General features: G+C 36.5%; 4 protein-coding genes across 4 annotated transcripts; all 4 read left to right on the top strand.

Annotated features, from left to right (window-relative positions):
* The first annotated feature begins 50 nt into the window (after positions 1-50).
* On the top strand, positions 51-2,806 carry LOC111696405 (protein SET). Its single transcript, XM_023466003.1, has 2 exons — positions 51-737; positions 2,401-2,806. Exons 1-2 carry the CDS (start codon positions 88-90, stop codon positions 2,582-2,584), a joined length of 834 nt encoding a protein of 277 aa, XP_023321771.1. The 5' UTR covers positions 51-87; the 3' UTR covers positions 2,585-2,806.
* Positions 2,807-5,623: 2,817 nt separating this feature from the next.
* LOC111696375 (cytosolic carboxypeptidase-like protein 5) lies at positions 5,624-9,364 on the top strand. The gene is made up of 3 exons (XM_023465966.1): positions 5,624-6,071; positions 6,412-6,969; positions 7,053-9,364. The coding sequence occupies exons 1-3, from the start codon at positions 5,686-5,688 to the stop codon at positions 8,791-8,793; spliced, it is 2,685 nt and encodes an 894-aa protein (XP_023321734.1). The 5' UTR covers positions 5,624-5,685; the 3' UTR covers positions 8,794-9,364.
* On the top strand, positions 9,322-14,339 carry LOC111696376 (phosphatidylinositol glycan anchor biosynthesis class U protein). Its single transcript, XM_023465967.1, has 7 exons — positions 9,322-9,408; positions 9,941-10,044; positions 10,613-11,092; positions 11,295-11,475; positions 11,830-11,925; positions 12,986-13,127; positions 13,758-14,339. The coding sequence occupies exons 1-7, from the start codon at positions 9,368-9,370 to the stop codon at positions 14,007-14,009; spliced, it is 1,296 nt and encodes a 431-aa protein (XP_023321735.1). The 5' UTR covers positions 9,322-9,367; the 3' UTR covers positions 14,010-14,339.
* On the top strand, positions 14,323-15,173 carry LOC111696380 (transcription initiation factor TFIID subunit 12). The gene is made up of 2 exons (XM_023465973.1): positions 14,323-14,530; positions 14,715-15,173. The coding sequence occupies exons 1-2, from the start codon at positions 14,346-14,348 to the stop codon at positions 15,016-15,018; spliced, it is 489 nt and encodes a 162-aa protein (XP_023321741.1). The 5' UTR covers positions 14,323-14,345; the 3' UTR covers positions 15,019-15,173.
* The last annotated feature ends 1 nt before the right edge of the window (position 15,174 follows it).

The raw sequence follows: 15,174 nt of genomic DNA on the forward strand, positions 1-15,174 counted from the left end.
GTCCCATATCATATCAATAAGTTCAACTTATCAAAGTTCATTGGGTAAAATCATAAATTGACGTCAGTGTATTTTCAGAATATTAGAATGGGAGAGAATGGAGTGGAGGCTGTTGAGCCGACCAGTAAGAAAAGTAAAACTGATCCTACCGTCCAGGAACAAGAATTCGATAAAGAAACACAAACAGCACTGGAGGAGATCGATAGCTGTCAAAACGAGATCGATTCGATGAATGAGAAAGCCAGCGAGGAAATCCTGAAAGTTGAACAGAAATACAACACATTACGGAAACCTTTTTTTGATAAAAGAAATGAAATAATTAAAAACATTCCCAAGTTTTGGCTCACATCCTTCATCAACCATCCTCAGTTATCCATGATTATTGAAGAGGATGAAGAGGACGCCCTCCAGCATCTCTCTAAACTCGAGGTCGAGGAATTCGAAGATATAAAATCCGGGTTCAAGATCAATTTCTTTTTTGACTCTAATCCTTACTTTGAGAACGACACATTGTGCAAGGAGTATCAATTGGATGGTAAGGGAGACCCCACATCTACCTCGACCCTGGTCAAGTGGAAGGAAGGGTTTGATCTGACCGCTAAGGCAGCTCAGAAAGCTGCTCTGCAGAAGGGTGGGAGGAAAAGAAAGCTGGAGAACCGAACCTTCTTCACCTGGTATTCAGACAACGAGGATCCGTCCAACGATGAGATCGGAGAGATCATCAAGGATGATATGTGGTAAGAATTTATTCTTCCTGGCGAATTTTTATTTTAAACCAAAAAATTATATATGCAAGTTTTACGTCTTTGGAAAAAAATAAATTTCGAAATTTAATGGTAAAAGCATGTTTACTGTCTCTTCTAGTGGTTTTTGAATGTGACGAATTTAAAATCGTCGGCTAAAATTGTATTTTGAGGCGTGCTCCCTATAATTGCGAATTTCGTTAAAAATGCATGTTCCTAAATTATATTTTAGGGATTTTTAATGAAGGCTTTCTAATCTTAAGTAAAAATTGAACTTAAAGCAGTTACAATTTCTTTAAGAGTAGCCCTACTGTTGGTTTGACTCCACACGGGCAGATGAAAGTAGCTAGTTTTTCCCGTCACATTTTGGAATAGGTCTCGTTGTCAGGGTACTGAAGGGAAGAAATCCCCAGAATTGCATATATTAATTTATCAAATATTAAGAATAATATGTGTTAGGTATCCCTATGAAAAACTTGATTGACAGAAAGATGTTTATATAAAATCAAATTTTTCTATTTTCATCCTTATTTTTCATAAAACTAGATTTTTTCAACTTTTGTTTTGGACAATTTTAGACAATTATTGAAAATTTTGGCATCACATTTTGGCGTAAAAAATTGCTTTTGAGAAAATATTTTACATTTTTAATGGAAAAGCGATTCTGTGAAATTGTATTTTGCTGGATCCGGATCCATTTTTGCATTAACTTAATCCAGATCCTCAATGAAACAGAAAAAATCACAAGCACCGAATTACTTCATAGTAAAAATAGATGGGCCCCCCCAAAAAACTCATTCTTTTATTGTTTATTAACTTTTTGATTTTGATTATTATAAGCGCGTTTAGTTTGATGAATATAAACATGTCTAAGGAATTAGTTCAGAGCTGACAATTTTAGAATTGGAAACCCTTAATCCTGATCTAAACTTAATCTGAATATCCACTGTGGAAACTTAATTTTTTTTTAATCCGCTCCTGTTGGATATCACATTTCCTACTACATGTAATAAAGATACGTTTGATTACTAATTCAGCTACGATGTTATATCGATTGGACTTATATCCGATTGAACTAAAGTCAGCTGTTCACAAGCCTATTTTTAAAGCATTTAAACAAATGTAAATTTAAACATCTTAATATGAACTTATTAAAAACATTTTATCAGATTTTAGGACTTTAGTCCTCTTGAACGTTAGTCTTAATAAACATTAAATAAACATTAATCCAAAACTTGCATTCGTTCAATCGATCATTAGTCCAATTTATATTCCACCACAAATGCGGGAAAATTAAAACTGGTTTTTCAAAGGTTAGAGAGCGTATCTCTAATCTTTAGAAATTAATCTAAACTTTAAATTAGTCTTGAGAATGAGATTATCAAAAAGAGAGGATCAAGCATTGATCTCGATATCCACGATTTAATGTCTTCAGCTCAGAGCTGGGAACTTTTGAATGGTGGATATCGGGATTAAGGCTTGATCCACTCTTTTTCTTATTCTCGAGATTAAATAATGCTTGTTCTCCTCTTGTTATTAATCTCCAGATTAATTAACCGATCGGGATTAAGGATATCCCATTCTAAAGTTTTCAGCTCAGGTTGCATAAAAGCATAAAATCTTCATGATTATAATCTCAAACTTGATAATCTTTCAGGCCAAACCCCCTTCAATACTTCCTAGTACCAGATCTCGAAGTGGAGAACGTCGAAGAGGAGGAGGAGGAGGACGATTTGGACGAGGAGGAAGGTGATAACGTTGTGGTGATGGAAGAAGAGGAGGAGGATGACGGAGAGGAAGAGGATGGAGATGTAGAGGATGTAGATCCCGAGGACAAATAACAGAAAGAACTACCTGGTTCAAAAAATTAACTAATCATCAATTTGTCTGAATAAAATGGGTCTCAAAATTCTGACTAATTAGTTTTATGTAACTAAACATAAATGACAATATAATTTTTTATAATGATTTTTAATGCTGTGAATAAGGAATGTATTTACACAACAGTGAGTTCTATTAACTTCCAAATAAAGCTGAAATCCTGAATAAAACATTAAAAACTAGCATTAGACGTGGAAAAAATAGTTTTCACAGTCCCACTTCACTTCAGTTGTTTCAAGCCGCTGGTTAAAGGATTGAATTCATATGAACATGATACGATTAAAATGATTGCTGATATGTCAATTTTATGGGTCACACTGTAATTTTCTTAAAGTTTGAAGATTTGGCATTTTTGCAGATTTATGTTTGCGAGTTCTCTGGATGTTTAAAAGAAGGATTATTTCGGCATTGTGTTATTTTAAAATTTTTATTTTTAGTCTGAAAGGTCTGAAAAATATTCCCTTTCTGGTTTGTGACTGTCAATTTCTGGATAATAATCCTTTAAAACCTTTTTCAAAATGGGATTCAAAATAATGAATTTAGTGATGAGAGAAATTACACTTTTGAGGGTGGGTACTGGGTAAAATTTGACAACAGATTAAAGGAAATTTATAAAATGACAAGTAAGGTAATGACCATTAGTCACGAGTCACAGCCTTAAAGAGCGTTAATCTTGTTTGAAACACTATGAAGGTTATATCGATTTGAAAAGCTACATTTAAGTTGTAAGGCAGGAATTAAAAGAAAGACGAAAGGAATTTATTTGTTAATGAATCAGAGTTGTCATAATCAGTCATAATCAGAAAAAGAAATTGACAGTTTATCAGGTGATTTTACATTTATATCTCTGGCAATATTAAATGCTTAAGAAAGGCAGACCACATTTTAAAAATGCCAGGACTTGGGATATTTTAGATTGCATTCCATCCGCCCAACGTTACATCCGTCGTATAACAGATACTTCAGACCTACTGGTACGTGGTTTTTCAGCAGCTTCTGACTGCTATTGGTCCGCTGAACTGTATGTCGGATACACACTCAACTAAAAAAGTAAATGTATCCGACCTATCCTAGGTCGGTTGCACACTTAACTGAAGGTTGGATGCAGACCTCAGATGCACTGCATTTGTAGGTCAGATGATCAACACCTTAGTAGGTCGGATGCACAACTTCAGTAGGTCAGATGCAAAACTTGTAGGTCGGATGCATAGCATTTTTAGGTCGGACGCACATATAATAGGTCAGATGACACATGTTAAGTATAGTCGCAGCGCTCGGCCCAGAAATTGTCTCAACCTAACCAAACCCCACATATCAGCTATCTCTGTGACAATTTGATATAGTGGCCGCAGCGCTCGGACCAGACTAAACCAAACCCAACATCCGATCTACCTACAGAAAGTACGCAGTGCATCCGACCTGTAAAGGTTATGTATCCGACCTACAAAAGTAGGTTACGCATCCGACATACAAATTTATGTGCACCGGAAACAGCGATCGATCTTCATGGTAGCACTGTCAACTGAGTCAACTACCTGACAAGATTTGCAATTTTCATGCATGTGTAGGTTGGATTAACAAAATAGAAAATACAATTGACCTATGCAGGCCCGAATTATCGTAAATTACTAATTAATTAGTAATTTTCCGACATACTGCAATATAGGACCTATGCCAGCTATTTATTTTTGTATTATTTAAAGGTTTGTATTATATTTAGATAAGACAATTTCCGGGCCGAGCGCTGCGGCTACAGGTTAGGGGGCCGAGCGCCGCGGCTGGGACAGGCTAGGGGGCTGGGCGCTGCGGCCATAAGTCCATATAGCAACTGTTAAACCACCTGCTAGTAGGTCGGATGTGTATTATAGCGGATTTGGCGTAGGTCAGAAGTGGAGTAAAGCGGATTTTCGTAGGTCGAAAAATACACCATGAACGAAGCATAGAAGGTACTAATGTCGTCTTCTATTTATTCTCGAGGTTGAGTGATTTCTATATTTTTGGGTTGAGAAAGCTGAACTTTTAGCGGTGCTGTACGCTCGCTGTCATCTATCCTTGCAAAATTTCAAGAAAATTAAGGAGCTCCCTTTCTTTTAATTGCAACAATTAAATGTATATTAATAGTGAATTTCTTTTAGTTTATTGATCATAGAACTTTTTCTGTTATTTTATTCGGTGGATTGTTTTAACAAAGTTTATGTCTATTGGGTAGTGAAGGATTGTACAGCGACCGGTAAGAAAATAATTTAGTTTTAATGATTCCAACACAAGACCTTGCTCATATGATACCTTGCCCTATTGGGTCTGTCCTAGAGAACGATTTTTGGACCCCCCCCAAAGTAGGTAGATAGGGAATAATTTACTGTATTCCCCATCTATCAACTTTTCACCACTCTCTCAGCTTCTCGACATTTTCAAATAACCAGAGATTATTGTGAATATCAAGATCAATAATTGATCTCTATTATTTGTTAATCTTCAGATTGATTTGATCTTAATTTCATATCCCGTGAAGTGCTAATTAGACTCCCATAAACAACCATTCAGAAGCCAGGGAATTATTTCACGTTCCTCCAATGAGATAATATAGAATTTAGACAAAGCAGATACTGCATTAAATTCTAAAGTGCCCACTGCGGATATCGATATCAAGCAATTATGGATTTCCATTACAAAAGTTCCCCAGCTCAGCACAGACATTTCACAGTAAATCTTTTATATACTTTAACTTGATACCAGAACAAGTATTTTTCATCTTGAATGAACTTACACCCTCAATAACTAGAAAGGAGGGCGAGTCCTCGAAAATATTAATTTTTTAAACATCTGTCCCTCTACTTTTAATTTCTCCTGTCGTTAATCTTCCATCGAGATAACAAAAAAATATAAGAATGTAAATAAGGAAAAATTAAACGAAATATAGTAAAGAAGAAAAACCGATAACATTAGAATTTCAAAAAAGAAATTGAAAAACTTTAGGAAAATGTAAGCCTTAACTAAATATGTAATATGTCTTTTCAGATAAAAAGTTGCTAAAACATGTTATTGTTTACATAGTTGAAGAATGACAGGCGACGAGTTTAATGTTGCCGGTTTCAAGTTCACAACTAACTTTGACTCTGGTAACCTTGCTAGGGTTGAGCTACTAGATGCAGAACCCAGAGAGGAATGTGTCACAGACGTGAACCCTCGGCCCTCTACCTCCACTCTACACCAAAGATGTGTTGGAGCAGAGACTCCGGACTATGAGTTCCAACTGTGGACTAGAACGGATTGTCAGAATACGGAGTTTGAGAATGGGAATAGAACCTGGTTCTATTTTGGACTGGAGGAAGGACCCCCCGGAGCAGTAATCAGGTTCACTTTGATGAACCTGAATAAGCAGTCCAAGCTGTTCAGTCAAGGGATGTGTCCTGTCTATCTGGCTCCTGGAAAATCTCAATGGGAGAGGTGAACCCAACTACTGAACCTTACTAGTGAACCTAACCACTGAACCTTACTACTGAACCTTACTACTGAACTTTACGAATGAACCTTATAACCGAACCTTACAACCAAACCTGACGACTGAACCCTACTACTGAAACTTCGTACTGAATCTTTGTACTTAAGCTCCTTACGGATTCTTATTACTAATCTTACCTCATCACTACTGAACCTTACTACGGAATCTTACTACTGAACTTTACTACTAAGCATTTCTACTGAACCTTACTACTGAATCTTTCTACTAAACCTTACTACTAAACCATACAGCTGAANTTTCCAAGGGCAATTCGTGTTTTTTTAGAATTCGAGATCCGCCAACCTACGAAACCGTGGAACATAATTTCCGGATGAGTTTCAAGTTCAGAAATCCTGAAACTAGAACTGGCACAACATATTTCGCTTTCACATATCCCTACACTTACAAGGAGCTTCAGACCAACCTTGATAAACTCTACCGGAAACATGGAAACGGAATGAAATCCTTCACAGAGTTAAGTTCACTTCCGTCAGGAGCTGTTTACTTCCACAGGGAGAATGTTATCCGAAGTCTAGAGAAGAGACGGATGGATTTACTGACTATATCAGGGATGAATGGTATACTGGAGGAGAAGGAGGTGACCTTGTCCAATCTGTTCCTCGAGGAGTCGGATAACCGTCCCTACATGTTTGAGGGAAAGAAAACTGTGTTTATTAGTGCCAGAGTTCATCCCGGAGAAACCTGCTCTTCTCATGTTATGAACGGATTGCTCAGGTTTCTACTACGGGAGAATGATGTTCGAGCTGCAGTTTTGAGAAAAAAATACGTTTTCAAGTTGGTTCCTATGCTTAACCCTGACGGGGTCTTTAATGGACACTACAGGTATGAAAGGATAAATTATATATTTTTACATGTTAATAACTAAAGACATCATTAAACTTCTACTAACAATTTTTTATTTCCAGGACGGATACTCGTGGAGTAAATCTGAACCGTGTTTACGGCAATCCATCAATCTTATTACATCCAACAATCTACGCAGCCAGGAAACTAGTCCTCTACGCACACCTTGGCAGAGATGTTGAGGAGGAAACCTCTAATCATCCATCTCCGCCCCTTCCCACTCCGAGCCCTCTGAAAGATACAACTGTCCATAATGATATAATTTGTTCTGATTCTGAGAGTGTTAAAGACGCTGACAGTAACTTTACCTGGGAGGTGCCAACTCGGAGAAATAAATCAAACCGAACCTCGTCCTCATCAACTCGTAGCTCTAGTTCAAATTTCCCAACCCTCTCTCCGTTCAAACATGATTATGGTTCACAGTGGTATGAGATGACGGAGAATAGTAGATGCTCGGAGGGGGATGAGAGTATTGCAGATTTCTCCGTGACCAGCCATACTGTATCCCCTAGCAAGAATGTGCACGGGTTGCATGTGGAGGAATCTGTTAGTTTTGATTTCCTCCCCCCCGCTAAACTTGAACAGGGTTCCAGGACTGATTTTCTCGGCGCTTTTAACACCTCGGTAAATCCAAACAATTTGAAATCAGAAGGAAGTTCTAAGGACAATACTGATTTGCTGAACTTTGATGCTGGGCCCACGTTTCCTAGAGAACATGGAGATTCCGGTTTGTTCATGTACCTAGATATTCATGGACACGCGTCTAAACGAGGAATTTTTATTTATGGAAACCATTTCAGCAATATTGAAACCAAGGTGAATGCACTTCTCTTCCCAAAGTTAATGTCGATAAACAGCGCAAACTTTGATTTCCCTGCTTGCAACTTTTCTCAACGGAACATGATACTGAAGGATCGACACACCGGAGCAGGACGGGAGGGATCAGGTAGGGTTAGTGTGTACAGAGCTACAGGAATCACATACTGCTATACGCTGGAGTGTAATTTCAACACTGGTAGGTTCACAAACAACATTCCAATGGCGAGTAGGGATGGAGGAAGAGCTTCTCCTCCGCCCATCTATGATATACCACCTAAATACAGTCCGACAACCTTCGAGGATACAGGGAAAAGTTTAGCTGTCTCAATACTCGATCTCACGGAATCGAATCCATGGACTCGTCTCACCTGCTCGTCATCGAAGAATTTAAAAGGAGTTCGGAATTCTGTGCGGAACTATATAAAAAGTGCGGAAGCAGAGATTGCCAATAAACTAAAGTCTTCTAAAGCGTCTCCGATTAGAACCCGGCTCCGGAATATGACAGGTTTAAAAAAGTCCGCGGTCAAGCAGTTAAAACTCTCGGTTAAATCTCCCAGTAGTCCGGAGGGTTCCAGATCTCTGTCCAAAATTCCAAGAAAAATTTTGTCGACAAAAAATTCTCAATCGGCGGCGGGAAAGTTGAGTCGCCAGTTATCCTCTAGTTCTGTTAGTCGCTCAGTAGAGACCCCTTCCAAGCGTCCTCGTCCTGGATCCTCTAAAGTTATGAAGTCCGGTCTCCTGGACTCATCTAAACCTGGATCCAAGCCTGCATTAAATCCTGGATCCAAATCGAACTCCCGAGCATCTTCTCCGAGGCAAAATAAAACCGAATCTAGGAACTCAAAGCTGTCAAAAGGAAAAGGGCAGAAAAAGTTGATAAAACGATCCAGCATCAAGGGCCAGGGTCTGGAGACTAGTCCTATCCAAACCTTAACACCGACACAGGTTAAGAAGATAAAGAAGAAAATAATTCCAAAATCTTAAAGGATTTTTTTAATGTTTTTATGTGTGGGTTACAAATGTTTCAGGAGACCAAAAATTTTGGGGAAAAGGAAAAGAGATTTTAATACGTTGAAGTTCATTTTTCTATTTCGCTTTTTTATTTTACCCAAACTTGCCGTTTTTAGTTTGATTTTGTTTTAATTTTGTATTTTTTTACATTTAAGCATTGGATTAGTGGATTCAGAAGAACTCTAAATTCTCCAATTCTGTTGACAATTTACATTATGCAAAATTTACATTGTTATTTCATTATAAAACGTTCTTCTCGTCAATCATTTCTTTGAGCTTTCTGAATATAGATTAAATCTTTCAGATTTTACATATCATGGAGTTATTTATGCTTTATATGTAACATTTACTTGTTAACATTGTAATTATAAAATCAATGTTGTAATGCAGCTCCCTCGTAACAGATTCGAAAGAAATTATTAAGTTTTATAAAATGATCATGCCAACTGTGCACCCTGGATCCTCTGATCCACTAGTAAAATATCTCCGTAGATTAGTATTATCGTGCACCCTGGAGCTAAGGTTAATTTATAATAATTTCAGATAAATGTCCGTCATATTAATATACATCTTAGGAGCTGCCCTTAGGTAAAGTAAATGAAAATTCGTTAATATACTTTATTAAACTTATTTGGGTATAGATTTCTTAAAATATCATTACCCCTTCCCAGCTGATGGGTTTCTACTGAATTTGTGAAAATAAATTTTTGGGAGGAGGGAGGTTCTCGTGAATTTTTTTCTATCTTAAGACTAAAAGTACTTTTAATGACATTTGACCGAATTTTATGAATTTGAGAGGTCGTTGAACTACCTACCACCGGTTCAAATCCTGATTCACCGATTCAAATCCTCGTGAATATTTAATTTTGAATAGGTAATTCAGGATTTGAACCGGTGGCAGGCAGTTCAGCGACCTTTCCAATTTATTAAATTCCGCCCCTGTTTTAACAGAAACCAGGAATCTACATGAAAACCTTGTTTTGATCTTTTTTTCTTCGGAAAAATATAACTAAATATCTTCTTTATTAAATTCATTTATTGTTTGATATTCCAGGTTTAGAAACTTCATGCACATTTGTAAAATGTAGTTTTAATTTTTAGTAAAATATCTTTAAACTAGGTTTGCTGTGTCAGGGAACACCTACCTGGAGAACAGACCGGAGCTATCGAATCCTACAAACTCCTGGAGAAGATTAGTGGAAGGAATTTATCTTCAAAAACAAGGTGAAGACGTTTTTTTTATAAATTGGTGAAGATGTGTTTTTGTTTGATATAATAGTGAATTTGAGTAAAATAAATAGATCTTTTTTAAAATGTTATTTATGTTTAAACATGTGTTTTCCCTGAAAACTTCGAAATTTTGCTAAATTGAGGAAAGTAAATAAATTTTTGGTAAAAAGTATCAAAAAAGGATGGAAAAACTTGCTGGGTTGGGTGGCGGTTAATTCTTAAAATGAAATACCCCTGGAATAAATATATGTATATAGTGTATACTCCACAGCGTTTATAGATTTATTTATGTGACCCCCAAAAAATAAATGAAACTCCCTTAGTATGTTTACGAATAAAGTTTCTGGGAGGAATGTAAGCTAACACAAGGCTAAGCTTTGTAAATATAAATCCCTGAAACTTCGGTACACTTATTTTGCCAACAAAGATATAGGAGTTTCTATATCATTTCTTGCATTTTACATTCCCTGATATGACATGGGGTTTGGCATCTTTAAGATGGGGTTTAGCGAAAAAACCTTTATTTTGGCATTTAACAAAACCATTTTTCCTTTTTTTGTAGGATTATCTCCGTATGATGGCGTTGTATTCCACGAGTCTCCTCTCCTTCTTCGTTTGTATATTCTACTGGAGCCTATCCTCGTAGATTACTCAACCCTGTCCTTTATACTTCTCGACCTTCTCACCTGTCTTATTCTTGGAAAGATCGGAGATGAATTCGCTAAAACGCTTCTTTCCGACCAGAAGAGAGACAAGAACGAAGTCCATCCTGAGGCGGGTTCGATACTGATCTCCAGTAACCTCCTGAATACATTACCTAAATCTCTCTCAATCTTCTATCTGCTCAACCCCTACCTTCTGCTCAATTGCTCCGCTAAGACTACAACGGTTTGGAATAATCTGCTTGTATCCCTGGTTCTCCTTGGCCAGGTTCAGAGCTCTAGGATACTGGGAACACTGGCTCTGAGCCTAGCTGCATACCAGGGATTCTATCCAATAATCCTCATCTTTCCCCTCTCCATTCAGATAGCTAGATGTGAAGGTAAAAAAAATAAGGAATTGTCAACGTAAAGAAAGCCAGTCTATGATTAATATGGTTTAATACATAAATTGTCCAATCCTTTGCCTATAAAAAGGTATCATTGTGAATTATTGATGGCATTCTTTTCATATTTTGTAAATTAAGTTGATAAGACATACATTTTCTAATTATATTAGAATCCAATAATAACATTAATTATTAGATGGAGGGTTGGACTGGAGAGGATTCAAGTCTGTATTTAAAACAGTTTCTTGTTTTATTTTCTTCTCTGGTTTCCTTCTCTTTCTCTCCGCTCAACTGTCTGGATCCTGGAAGTTTCTAGATTCAACTTATGGATTTATTCTCTCCGTTCCAGAGCTCACACCGAACATGGGGATTTTTTGGTAAATATAACTTATTTGGCAGTTTTTAATATTTTTTTTTTTACATTTTCTAAATACAACCCCTAAAGTAAACCTAGATGATAAGATACATATTAATCAACTCTAGAGATATAAAATCTTCTTTAAAGTAAAATTTTTACGTAATAATTTCGACAATATAATAAATGAAATAACGACAAAAACACTTGACATATCTAAGGTTTCTTTTATCTAAGAACTGAATTTATTTAGTTAGGTTAAGATAAATAGTCACTGAAGCTGCTTTTTTTGTCAAATCAGGGGAGGAGGGTCCAGGCGGCGTTTTCTAAGATTTCGCCGAAATCTGTCTTCGTTCCTTATTTTCCTTTTTTCCAGGTATTTCTTCACAGAGATGTTCGAACATTTTCGAGTATTTTTCCTGGCAACATTTCAGCTGAACCTCTTCATGTACTGTATACCTTTATCACTCAGGTAGAGATAGTTAGATTTATTATACACAGGGTTACCCTTATATGATGATGTAAAAACGACTTGAAACTTTTAAGATATGACGAGTTGAAGGTTAAAGTAAGTTTTCTGTCTGGGATATGGTATTTCAATGGTTTATTCAATGATTTTTCAAAGAAAGAAACAAGTTTACAACCGTAAGGAACCATGAATATAATTAAACTGACAGTATTAAATCAGTAAAGTCGTCTTTGAATTCTCATCCTTTAATCCTGATTTTCAGTTTAATTAAAGGGAATGATCGATAATTTTAAATTGGACATGGCAAAATATAATGTCGTGTGCGATAATTTGCACTCATTTTATTTCGTTTCTTAAGTTCTTTAAAAAATATTTGATGGAAGTTGTTGCAACGGCTCTTAAAATCTGTGACCAGCGCTCTCTGTACACTATTACTTCACTGTACAGTACAGTTTGTCAGAAATATGTTTGTTTTTTCTAGAATTTGTGAGATTGTTATTGTGTCGTTTTTATAGTTGTTCCTTAAAAGAACTGTAAGCGTATTTTGTAAGTAACTCCATGCAAAGATGACAATGTCCGATTTACAACGGTACCCTTAAATGCTTTGTCTGATCAAGTATGAATTATATATTAATGTTTTTGTTTCTTTAAACTGTATATGTTCATTTGCGGTTTCTCTGCGAAAGTTACTTGCGCATTTCTTGCTTTTTATAGCAATGGAGAAACTCAACGCAATAAACACTTTTCGAGTCAGCTGAAAACGATAGTATCTTCCGCAATTTTGATCAGATTACGCTTTTAAGGGTACTATTAAAATTGGCCATTTTCATCTTTAAATGAACCCTAGGTTTCACTTACAATTTCGCTTATAGTCCCTTTAATGGAACTATCGAATCGAAACAAAAACAGTACACCGATCAACTGCAGTACGATAGTTTTTAAACGTTCATTAGTATGTACGAGGAAGGCTAATGACATTTCAAATTTCCTAGAAATTCTATTAAGGTTTTATTAGATTTTCATGAATTTTATTATTTTACCATTTGATGGTTTTCTAATGTAGGTTCTGGAGAACCCCTCTCCTTCTCTCTGTAACCCTGGTGGGATTAACTGCAGTACTAAAATCCTACCCAGGACTAGGAGATGTAGGATTCTTCCTCGCTCTTCTCCCCCTCTTCTCACATCTTCTACCTTTTCTCAAACAGGTGGAGCAAAGTTTTAAATAGATAAATTTACAATAATTCACGAAATACATTTTCTACCGGTTTTGTGTGGGGGGGGGGAGGGTAGTTTCGTCTGAAGTCAAAAGTGTTCTTTGCAAAGTTTCCTGCAACGCGCATTTTTTAAAATTTTTTTTTAATATTAGTTGTTAAATATATATACTTAAAGGGGCTGCAGACGTAAATTTAATTTATTTTTCAAATTGGCATGACCAATGTACAAGAGTACCCTTTAAACCTTTGTCGGATCTAAAAGAAAGGACATATTCTTATTTGCATTGCTACAAATTAAAAAAATTTTAATGTGGTTTCTCTTTTCAAGTGTTTTGCGGATTTATTTCGCCGGGACAATTAAGGAAATTGTCAGATTTGGATTTTCAGGATAGAAAAATGACGATATTCTCCTAATTAAAACTCATTTAGAGGAAAGGGTACCGTTGTGAATTGGACATGTCACTCTTTTTTTTAAAAAAGGTGGTCACTCGAAATTACGACTATACAATCCCTTTAAACCAATCAGATAATACAGTAGGCATAGAAAACTTTTTAATAGCTTGTTTATATTTAACTTACCTTGAATTACCTTTTGGTAACATATATTATATATTCCTTTAGACGTTTCTGATCGCTGGTATCATGTTGGCAACCACTATCCTAGCTCCGATACTCTGGCAGCTCTGGATATACAACAATTCAGCTAATGCAAACTACTACTTTGCCATCAACCTATTCTTCTCCACAGCCCAGATATTCCTGATCACAGATCTTCTATTCGCATCAGTTAAACGGGATTTCTTCCTAAAGGAAGGATATTCTGTGACTGAGAAAGAGAAGGACGGGAAGAAATATATTCTACAGTTGAAATAGTAAACACGAAGATATTTACGCTCGTAATATTCATACTATTAAGAAACCACCATTTTGTTTTATTATTTTTGAAGTCACAATTTTCGTTGATTCATTCTTTTGATCATTTATTGTTTTTATCTGTTAATTTGGAATTATGTCTGTGATTGCTTTGTTGTATAAAGGGGGGGGGGGTTGAAATAGCCTGCCAATGTTAAGCATCTGGTCTCTTTCTGATTCTTGAAAAATTGAATTCTTATAAATATAACATATATCAACTCATTGGTCGTGTTAACCTTAATTCAACAATACCCCCTTTAACAATCTAAAATTGCATTAATTGTTTCAGAATGTAAAATGTCCGTTCAGGGACAGACTACTATATATCCCTCTGGGTCTGGTCCCGGACTACCAGCTGGAGGGATCAGCTCCGGAGCAACAACAGCCACAACTACAACAATATCTAACTCCTCCCAACCCATGAGCTCACCAACCAGTACTCCACAGCTCTCTTCAGAATCTCAAGTATTGGATAGAAACAGGTGAGACCAGTTCTATAGGTTGATAGTATAGTTTCTGATTTCGGAGTCAGCAATTTAAAAGCTTAGTCACCTATAATGACTGCCGCGTGCCAATTCTAAACTCAAAGACGACTTTGAAGTTATCAATCAATTTATGATATTCCGGGATATTTAGAATATGTAAACTTGATAATGTTTGTTTCAGGCTAGGAGAGCTGGTGAAAGAAGTTGACCCGTCTGAGCAGCTGGACGAGGATGTTGAAGAGGTTCTTCTACAGATTGCGGATGATTTTATTGAACAGACGGTTACTCAGGCCTGCGCACTGGCCAAGCATAGAAAGGCCAACACTATAGACGTGAGGGACGTACAGATGGTTCTGGAAAGAAGTTGGAACCTCTGGATTCCAGGGTTCGGAGCTCAGGAGCTTAGACCTTACAAACGGGCCGCATCCTCTGAGGCCCACAGACAAAGACTGGCCGTCATTAAAAAAGCCCTAAAAAAATATTAAATTATTTAAAAATAACCAGAACGTGAAATTTTAAACCTATGTTTAAGTGAATAAGAATTATAATATGTTTCACTTGAAAGTATTGGTTGATTCAACAAGAAGTGTCCAGTATGGTAATGAGAGTACCATAAGATTCAAATCTACGCATTTTCAGAT

Source organism: Eurytemora carolleeae, unplaced genomic scaffold (genome assembly GCF_000591075.1).
Source record: "Eurytemora carolleeae unplaced genomic scaffold, Eaff_2.0 scaffold28, whole genome shotgun sequence".
Lineage (NCBI taxonomy): Eukaryota > Metazoa > Arthropoda > Copepoda > Calanoida > Temoridae > Eurytemora > Eurytemora carolleeae.

Bases quoted from the DNA above. Each gene is read 5' to 3' on its own strand.
- LOC111696405 (XM_023466003.1), top strand. From the start codon at position 88: ATGGGAGAGAATGGAGTGGAGGCTGTTGAGCCGACCAGTAAGAAAAGT. The intron at 738-2,400 runs GTAAGAATTTAT...ATAATCTTTCAG, and splicing joins ATCATCAAGGATGATATGTG to GCCAAACCCCCTTCAATACT.
- LOC111696375 (XM_023465966.1), top strand. From the start codon at position 5,686: ATGACAGGCGACGAGTTTAATGTTGCCGGTTTCAAGTTCACAACTAAC. The intron at 6,072-6,411 runs GTGAACCCAACT...GTGTTTTTTTAG, and splicing joins GGAAAATCTCAATGGGAGAG to AATTCGAGATCCGCCAACCT. The intron at 6,970-7,052 runs GTATGAAAGGAT...TTTTATTTCCAG, and splicing joins GTCTTTAATGGACACTACAG to GACGGATACTCGTGGAGTAA.
- LOC111696376 (XM_023465967.1), top strand. From the start codon at position 9,368: ATGTCCGTCATATTAATATACATCTTAGGAGCTGCCCTTAG. The intron at 9,409-9,940 runs GTAAAGTAAATG...TCTTTAAACTAG, and splicing joins ATCTTAGGAGCTGCCCTTAG to GTTTGCTGTGTCAGGGAACA. The intron at 10,045-10,612 runs GTGAAGACGTTT...CTTTTTTTGTAG, and splicing joins AATTTATCTTCAAAAACAAG to GATTATCTCCGTATGATGGC.
- LOC111696380 (XM_023465973.1), top strand. From the start codon at position 14,346: ATGTCCGTTCAGGGACAGACTACTATATATCCCTCTGGGTCTGGTCCC. The intron at 14,531-14,714 runs GTGAGACCAGTT...TGTTTGTTTCAG, and splicing joins CAAGTATTGGATAGAAACAG to GCTAGGAGAGCTGGTGAAAG.